General features: G+C 44.2%; 1 protein-coding gene and 1 non-coding gene across 3 annotated transcripts in view; both read left to right on the top strand.

The window, feature by feature from the left end:
* The first annotated feature begins 4159 nt into the window (after nucleotides 1-4159).
* The window catches only part of ARPC2 (actin related protein 2/3 complex subunit 2), a 30083-nt gene continuing 24563 nt past the window's right edge, over nucleotides 4160-9679 (top strand). The window contains exons 1-2 of one of the 2 annotated variants that reach the window (XM_032636938.1): nucleotides 4160-4282; nucleotides 4502-4583. In XM_032636938.1, the coding sequence (XP_032492829.1) occupies nucleotides 4510-4583 (74 nt within the window). In that variant the 5' untranslated portion in view covers nucleotides 4160-4282; nucleotides 4502-4509. Of the gene's footprint in view, nucleotides 4300-4501; nucleotides 4584-9679 lie in introns of both variants that reach the window. The other variant, XM_032636939.1, reaches the window with a different exon arrangement.
* On the top strand, nucleotides 7395-7531 carry LOC116757215. Its single transcript, XR_004350867.1, has one exon. It is a non-coding gene; the product is annotated as a small nucleolar RNA SNORA42/SNORA80 family (small nucleolar RNA).

Here is a 9679-nt window from a genome sequence, read left to right as displayed (position 1 = left end):
CTTTAGTGTCCTTCAACAGGAGAATGGATAAATACCTTGGTAATCATAACATACAATCGTACATTGGAATGCTATATCACAGTTAAAATAGGTTCATGTAATGACGGGTAAATCTCAAAAACATATTGCTGACTAAAAGAAACAAGTTTCAAAAGGAGATGTACAGTATGACACTTATCGACAAAAAGCTTAAAATCATGCAAATTTGCTACACATTGTTTATGGATACATGCATATGTAGTAAAAGTGTAAAAACATGCGTGGGAAGGATAAACACCAAATGCAAGGTGATGGTTACCTTTGAAGAGGAGGGGGAGGAAGGAGAAAAAGGAATAGAATTGGGTGGGGTTCACAGGAAGTTTCAACTGAATTTCTTTTTTAAAAAGCTCTGAAAAAAAAAGAGAGAAAAAAAAGCTGTGAAGCAAGTTTAATTATAAAATGTTAAGATTCAAGGAAGCTGGGTGGCGGGACAAAGATATTTGTTCAATCAGTCAGAAGTTTAAAAAAACCAAAAGCAAGATGAAGAAAATCAGAAGATTGGTTGAAAATCTGTATAAAGAGTATTCTAGGTCCCCAGGCAGTCAGGTGATTATCCCATTTCCCAACTGGCCCATCCCATTTCCACCCCTTCCTCCATGTCCACCAACAGAGATTCATTTTCTATACACTCAAACCCAGCGGAAGGCAGTGGGGAGGCACAGGGATTATAATGGCATTAAGTGGAAGTGGGCTGGAACTTTAAAAGCATTCTTAAGACTCTGGGAACACTCCTAGCCAAGTTTATAAGCCCAAAGCAACTAGAGGATCCTTCTCTGGAGAAAAGACCTCCCAATATTGACATATGAGGGCCCTCTATGAAATCTGGCACATCATCAGTGCACCTTAGAGTGAAGTCCATTAATCCAGTACTTCTCACCACATAATATGCATTTGAATCACCTAGGGATCTTGCTAAGGTGCAGATTGTAAATCTGTAGTTTATGGTGGGACCTGAGATTCTGTGTTACCAAAAAGTTTCCAGAGGAAGCCAATGCTGCTAGTCCCTTTTAAGTAGTAAGGTGCTTGTCAACTCATCTTGCCCACACACTTCAGCCTCCACTCAGCTTTTTGGAGTCTCATCCCTAAATACGAACAGGCTGCTAAAGTAACCAGACTTTTGAGGATGGCCATTAACATAAATGAGAGAGATGAGAAAAGAAAAGAAAGAAACAGAGCAAAGAGCAGTTTAGTTTTTAGAGAAAAACTAAAAATAAACATACTATAGTATCCTCAGAAAGAAGATATTCCTGTCCATAAAACATATAATATCCTCAGAAAGATAGAAAATATTCCTGTCAATAAAACAAGGATAGAATATGGGAAGGGGAGTTGGGGAAAAAAGGTCTTGGGAATTAAAAATAAGAAAACTGAAACTTAAAATGGTTGAAGATAATGACACGGAAATATCACAGAAAAATAGAACAAAAACAAACAAACAATGGGTACACAGTTTCAGTTTTGCAAGATGAAAAGAGTTTTTGAGATTGGTTGCATTACAATGTCAATAAACTTAACACTACTGAACTGTACACTTAAAAATGGTTAAGACGGGCTTCCCTGGTGGCGCAGTGGTTGAGAGTCCGCCTGCTGATGCAGGGGACACGGGTTCGTGCCCTGGTCCGGGAAGATCCCACATGCTGCGAAGCGGCTGGGCCCGTGAGCCATGGCCGCTGAGCCTGCGCGTCCGGAGCCTGTGCTCCGCAACGGGAGAGGCCACAACAGCGAGAGGCCCGTGAACCACAAAAAAAAAAAAAAAAAAAAGGTTAAGATGAGAAATTTTATGTTATGTACATTTACCACAATTAAAAATAAAAATAAAACAAACAAACCCAAAGAAACAAAAAATAGAAGAAAAAAATGAAAGGATCAATCCAGAAATCTAACTTCTAAATAATAGGCATTCCAGAAAGAGAACAAAAAAAAGGGGAGGAGAAGAAATTATCAAGTAAATAATCAAAGAATATTTCCTCCAAAACTGAAGTACATGAGTTTCCACTCTGAATGAGTGCTTAGTACAAAACAATTAAGAGTCACAGCAAAGCACATCATTGTAAAATTTCCAACCAACAGCCTAAAGAGAAAATCCTAATGCTTCCAGAGATGGAGATGGAGAAGATGTAACATACAAAGGATCAGGAATATGAACAGGAATCAGACTTTTTACAATAGCAACCCTGGAAGGTAAAAGAAAATGAATAATACCCTCAAAATTATGATGGAAAATTATTTTCAAACTTGAATTCAATAACCAGCCCAACTATAAATTCAATTACAAATCAAGTATTAGAATAAAATTAAGACATTTTAAAATATGCAAAGATCCCAACAACATATCCCCTATCTCTCTTCCTTACAAGGTTACTAAAGGAGGTGCTTTAGCAAAACAAAGAAGTAAACTAAGAAAGAAGAAGGCATGGGATCCATGGAATGGGCAAAACCAGCCCATGACAGCAACGAAGGAAAACCCCAGAATGACAACTGTATAGCAAGTCTAGAGATCAGTCAGCCCAGATTGAAACAAGAGGAAGGAGGCTCTGGGACAAAGACTCTAGAGAAAAAAATGGAACTTATGCATTTGAGCATATGGAAAATATTGCTAGAGTTTTGGACAGAGTCTTGGAGCACTTGCAGGGGTGGGGGCAGCCAACTGTAGATAATATAGAAAATTGACAAGTGAGGAAAAAAAGGCAATAATTAACTCTAAGAAAAATGGAGGGCTGTATAAGCTAGAAGGCATGGTTGTACTACCTTTATTGGCTCATTAGTAAACAGTATTTGCAAACACAATTTAAATGCTGATTATTGGTTTAACTAAAAATAGTTATATAAATGTGGAGGTGGAGAACAGAAGTGATAGACTCATTCATGTTCTTATCTATCACGGCAGGAAGTCAACAAATAACCCTTAAAATTAACAAATCAAGAATTAGTAGTATACACATTTATTTAGATATATGGATCTAATCTGGATGAGTATCTAAAGGAGTTGAGGCTATTGCCTCTAAAGAGTAGGCCAGAGAACTGCTTTTTTCATTACAAGCCTTCTAGTATATGTATATATATTTTAAACTATGTATGCATATTATTTTAGTTCAATAAACAACGTCAAAATATTAGCATATTATTTGGGGGTATCCACAATGTCTCGAAGTTTATCCATGGCCGGTAAATAAATCCGTTTTGAAGGGCTCTCTGGGCCTCGATGACAACAGCTAGTTTTTTGCTCATTTTCTGCATTCCCCATCCCCCGCTTTCCTGGGAGCACTTAGCATAAAATAAATCAATACATGTAAAAATAACTCAAGTTTGTCAGATCCTCCCTGGAGAAGGAAAAATACAAAACAAGGCACACAGGCAGAAGGTACAGACGCAGCACAAAACTGAGTTCATTTCCCACATGCAGTTGAGTAAAAAAAGTGTCTCTGGCAGAGGTACTGGAAGGTACGGGTTTCAGAGGCAGAGAAAATCATGTTCGGGGCACCTTGGAGGCAGCTCCCGGCAGAGAAATGGAGGCATGACAGGAAACCAGGTAGGCTTATTCACTTCGGTGACTTCTCATTCCTTTCCTTCCTTGCCATTTTAACACTCTGTAGTTACATAAATTGAGTTTGTAGTCCGTTTCCTTTACCAGACTATGAGCTCCACGAGGGGGGGACCTCATCTGTTTCACGCGCCACTGTATCCCCAGCGCAGGAGCCCATTAAACATCTGTGGAAGAAATGAATGCACGATGGTGCCGCCGGACAGCCATTAGTGTGGCATGAGGAAGGGTCACACCGACAGCAAACAAGCTGAGAGCAAAGAAGCCGGCTGGGAGATGACAAGGGCGAGCTTCTTGTAGGGTCTCTGAAAGTACAAGACGGGAAGAGTGGAAGTAAACCTTTGGGGAGTGCGGGAGGGAGACGCCGGACAGTGAGGCAGGCCTCAGGGAAGGACAGCAGGGTAGGAAACACACTAGCCACAGCGAGTTGGAGCGTCTATGGGAAAGTGGAGTTGGAACTAGCGGCACCGCACATGCGCATGCGCGGCCTCCGCCCCCGCCCGGCGCGCCTGCGTGCGCGTGCACGAGGGGTCGGAGCGGAAATGGCCCCGCGGGGCCGCGCGTCCGGGCAGCGAGCGGAAGTGGGTGTGAGAGCGGAAGTGGCCGGCTAGAGCCGGGGGCTGGGCGGGGACCGGGCTCGTCAGTGAGGCGGCAGCGGCGGCGGCGGCGGCTCGGCAGTCGGGTTCAGGCTTCGGGGGCCAGGTCGGTCGGGTGGGTGGGTAGGTGTCTCTACAGTGAGTGCGTGCGCGGGCCAGCGCGCGCGCGTTCCCTTACCCCCACCCCGATCCCTTTCCCCTTCTCCCCTAACCTCCTACCCCACCCAGCTCCCCTCCTCAGGGGGCAGCAGGGCCGCTCCCTCCGTCCTTTCCTCCTTTACCCACCCTCACCCGCCCTTGTTTCTCCTTCCCCTGCCCGGGGCAGCCGCCGCCATGATCCTGCTGGAGGTGAACAACCGCATCATCGAGGAGACGCTCGCGCTCAAGTTCGAGAACGCGGCCGCCGGGTGAGCGCGCGCTGGGGGCCGGGGGCTGGTGGGTGGCGAGGGAGGCAGAGTTGACCCCTGCTAATCGTTCAGCCCCCCAGACATGGAGGAGGGAGGTGGGAGACCTGGCAGGGTGTGGGGACTGCCCAGGCAGTGTAGACGTGGGCGGTGATTGGGCGCGGTGGGGTGAGGGGCAGAGATGCGTGGGGAGAGGCTCAGAGGAGGGATGCGGAAGCAGTGAATGGACAGGAGAGCGCGTGCCAAAGTGCAGGAGACCTGTGGGACGTGAGGGTAGCTTGGGCCAGAACTCTCGCTGGAGGATCCCATTGCCCGCTGGAGCGAGCAGGGGACCACTTCCCTCTGCATTCCCCGTCATTGTTCAGAACCCGGAGAGAGCCCATTTGGGATTGGGTTGGAAGGAGTTTTCAGGAATTCCCAGGACTAGAGAAGGAAAGAAGATGCAGGCCCAGATCACCAGCAGTCTTCTCGCTCCCCACCCCCCACCTCGTCTAAGGGAGCGGGAGGGAAGACTAAAGGCAGGCCCAGCCTTGCGGCCGGAAAACCCGATGATCTCTCTAGTTTACCTTCCCTGAACCCAGCTGTGAGAGACACTGGCCATTTTGTTACATTTCTCAAGCAAAGTTAGTCGTCCCCCACATCCACAGCCCTTCCTTATCGCTCTTCTGAGGTTCTAATAATCCTTTCCCCACCCACTGTCCTCTATCTGGTTGTTTATCTTTTAAATTCTTATACCATACCCCTGGTCTGTGATTTCTTCTGCAGTAATTCTGGCCTAGATACACAGTTAAAAGCCTCCAGCGTCTATTAAGTTCTTAGATGAAACCTGTTTTTAGCCATTGGCTTTTTTAAAAGTGGGCTTTAGGACATGTTTCAAAGGCACCCTTCTCTGTCAAACACAAGAATCAGTAGCAGACAACCTCTTCCCCCAAAGCTGCTTTGCTTTTGTAATATATTTAAACCAAGGAGTTGGTTTTAGCTTCTAATTTTTGGTGGCCTGTGGCCAGTCCCTTTGCCTCATTTCCCCATCTGTGAGGATGGGGCTTCACATCTTGCTTACACAGTTGAGGAAATAAGTGCAAACCGTTTCTGGTGAACTGGGAACTAATAAAAAGAGCAAGTGCTTGGAGAGCCACAGATGGAAGAGGATTGGTGGAGGGGAAGTTCTAAGTGGACATAATGAACTTGTGGCTTGGAGGCATTAAAAAAAATACTTACAACCCACTGCTTAAATTGAATATATTGTCTATCTCTTTTATAAGGCCACAGATTTTATCTGTAAAGCAAAGCACAACGTTTCTTGAAGTAACGCATACAGTGAGCAGTAGCTACTGTTTCCTGCCAGGGACTGCAGTTGCTTATATTTTAGGCTAACTTGCGTCGTGTCTTCAGCCTCACTTACCAGTTGCTTTGCATTTTAAATGTTCAAACGAATCAGCTTGGTGGCTTATTTTGGGTGATTGCTCTGTCCTTTTTTGAGCAGTGTAGCACATAGGAGGAAGTTAAATTAACTTCTGCATTTTCACAGCTGATCTCAAGTGAATTCTCAAGTTTAGACTAGCAAAAAATGAGACCTGGGTGGTTATAAGCTGATCTACAAGATAAATGCCTGTGCATTTCAAGTAGAAGCATGCCTTGTGGTGTAGGAGTACCTTCACAACTACTTGTTTGTTAATAACTTGTGATTCTGAAATGTAGCCCATAACTCAGAGCTTCAGCTCTTCTGCTTTTAGAACATTACTCTTAAAAAGAGCTACTAACCATTTCAGTGGGAGTAAAGTAGGCACTCAAGTCTGGAAGGCATAAGTTAGAACTTCTGGGACTTTTTTTTACAAAGTATATGTTGTAGCGATGTTGAATATTGGGTCAGGGCAGCAAGCTTTGGCTTTTCTTCTGGCCCATTTTCCCTTTGAGGTGTGTCTTTAAGAAAGTGGGCTCAAAACGTATTCTGCTGTAAAGCACTTTGAAAACCGTTGAAAAGAGACTAGGATATTCAGCCGAGGAGGCAGGGCTTTCCTGGGATTCCAAATGTAACACCTAGCAGAAGCCTGTCTCTAGACCGAGTGTGAATTTCCAGGCCTACCAGTAAGGTGAGGCAGCAGTAGAGTAGTTAAGAATTTATCAAGGTGCATGCCTAGCCAGAACTTCCAGAGAAGGGTGACTAGTGTGATAATCATAAACGTTGGTAGGCTTCTCCCAGTGCTCAGCACCAGGCAGGAACAGGAAAGGGGGACCTTTCTGAGAGCGCTGGCAAAGTTACAGAGGACCAAAGGGGTGGCACGTGTTGGGGTGGAGACCAGAGAAAGATTAAAGAAAGGCAGTAGTGCTGAGGAGAAACCCTGGAGATGTGAAAGGCTTGGCCCTTGTGGGAACATGCTGGGAGAGGTCAGCTCCACCCTGCTTTACACTTCTCAACAAACCAGTTGGGGAAATTAGGTTCTGAGCAGCCTTCCCCAGAGTGAATCTTCCATCTCCACGATGTCCAATAATGATAGCCAGTAACTACATGTGGCTAGTTAAGTGTAAATAAAAATTAATTAAAGTGAATTAAAATTAAGTTTCTCAGTCACACTAGCCACAGTTCTAGGGCTGAGTTGCCACATGTGGCTAGGAGCAGCGGTATTTGGGTAGCAGAGATGTAGAACATTTCCATTATTGCAGAAAGTCTGCATTTGGAAATGTAGCACTGTCCCAGCTACTAAGAACATAAGCATGAGATAGATAGTCTTAAAAATAGTTCTGTCGTATATACTTTAGAATACTGTTAGAGTAATTTTCCTTTTGAAGTTGATCTTATTTTAAACGCTTCTCAGAGCATGGTAATGGATTTATGACAGGTCCTTCTCTATGGGTCTCTCATAATGTACCCATGCCAGAGTAAATTGCAACCTCGAACCATTGCCCAGCCTCCTTACCTGTGGACTGTGAGCACTGAAGGGTGTTGTACAGTATGAAACATATCATCCTGCTGGGTCTTCTTGCCTGTGACATCCTACTGAAAGTCTAAATTTCCTTCAAATAAAGCAATTCTGTCATCTAAATTGTTTAAGAATACATTTGGGGACTTCCCTGGTGGCACAGTGGTTAAGAATGCACCTGCCAATGCAGGGAACGTGAGTTCGAGCCCTGGTCCAGGAAGATCCCACATGCCGCGGAGCAACTAAGCCCGTGTGCCACAACTACTGAGCCTGTGTGCCACAACTGCTGAAGCCCGCGTGCCTAGAGCCTGTGCTCCGCAGCAAGCGAAGCCACCACAGTGAGAAGCCCACGCACCGCAACAAAGAGTAGCCCCCGCTCGCTGCAATTAGAGAAAGCCCACGTGCAGCAGCGAAGACCCAACACAGCCAAAAATAAATAAACTGAAAAAAAAAAAAAAAAAAAGAATACATTTGGTCACGACACCCTTTTAATTTGGAGGCAGTTCCGACAAAGCCTAAGATTCATTCCAAACGATTTACCGTTTTTTTTTTTTTCCTACCGCCCTATTGGGAAGGTGGCTTATTGGAATGATTTCTGTATCCTCACAGAATGATAGTTATTGGTAAATTGTCTTCCCAGCAGCCTCCAAACTAAGAGACTGTGACTGATTAAGAAGCTATTTTGAACACTGCAGATAACCTCATGTGCAGGTCTTGTCAACAGCATTTTGTTTTTGTTTTTGTTTTTTTTAATCATTTAGGAAGTATTACCCAGGCCCCCAATTAAAGCAGAAGTAATCTGGCAAATTAATTTAATTCTTTTGTTAGTATATACACACTAAGAACCTTTACAGCCTCAGAAACTAGGCTTGTCGGCTTAGCTAGAGTCCAAAATTGAGGAAATGCTGTCAGATGCAAATTGCTGTTGATTTTAAGTGCATGCTGGCTCCTTGCCACAGCTGTGCATATTGTGGGGAGCTGTGGTTCTATGAGGGGGAGTGAAGCTCAGTAAGCAGGCTGTGCCAGTTGGGATGGGTGAGGACTGTGGGAGGAGAAATTTGAGAAAGGAATAAATTAAATCTTGCTGATACCTTGTTCTCATTCCCAAATATGCTGCATATGTCCTCAGAGAGACATACTGGTTTGAAGTGATTTGGAATTAGGACATTGTTTAAGCATTTAGAAGAAATTGGATGTAGTGGCTGACTTGCTGAGACGATCTAGTTGGTCTTTTTACAGGTCACTGTAGTTAAACACTGCTGCCCACCCTCTGGCTGCCTTGGGACCACTTCGGGCATAAAGCCCCAGAGCTGCACTCCCTACGTGTGTACCAAACCTGTGACTCCTTAGGGGCAGGGCCTGTGGTTTCATCATCTTTGTTTTCCCAGCATTCTCGCTGTGGGTATAGTCAGCTTAATGAGTGTTTTTTTGAAGCAATAGATGAAGCCAGATAGAATGGTTCTTAGTTTCTTTAGCAGTTTATCACTTTTCTGACATTGTGTGAATGAGCTTTTAGACCCTCTTTGTTCTTATTTTGAGACGTGGCTTAACAGAGAGTAGGACCACCCACTTCTTACCTAACATGATCCATTTTTCTAGGCTTTGCTCAAAAAGGAGGATGGGAGCCTTAGAGAGGACTTAAAGGAGAGTAATCAAAAACTTTATGGTGAGATGATGAGCAGAATTCAATAATTCCTCTAATTCAGCTTATGGAAGGGATAACTAGAAGAGGGACATAAATGCACAACGGGGAACTGGATGCATTCGGGAGTAAAAACTCCAAAACCCTTAGTGAGAAAAGAGGATTGGACAATAACAGTTGCCAGGAGTTCTTTATTGACTGATTAGTGACATTCTAGAAGCTTCCTTAGAAAAAGGATAAAAGGAAATTTTTTTCTAAAGGATTTTAAGAATGGCTTTTGAAACCCATCTGAATGAATTGAATATGTTTTAGTGTCTTGTACTGTCCAGTCAGTAACCCTGAGGGCTTATCCAGGGGGCTTTATTCTAGGATTCCAGACATTACAACAGTCTGACAGTAATATGGTTCTGTTTCTCTTTGTTGTGCTGACCAATTCCTGATACTGGGAGTTAACCACAATCCCAAAACCTCTCTCTACCATGACTCCAAAGTCTGATCTCTGATTCTACCTAGAAGAAAAACTAATTCATTGATCACCT

Source organism: Phocoena sinus, chromosome 7 (assembly GCF_008692025.1).
Source record: "Phocoena sinus isolate mPhoSin1 chromosome 7, mPhoSin1.pri, whole genome shotgun sequence".
NCBI classification, from domain to species: domain Eukaryota; kingdom Metazoa; phylum Chordata; class Mammalia; order Artiodactyla; family Phocoenidae; genus Phocoena; species Phocoena sinus.
The sequence above is the reverse complement of the archived record's forward strand: the minus strand, read 5'-3'. Positions and strand labels throughout refer to the sequence as shown.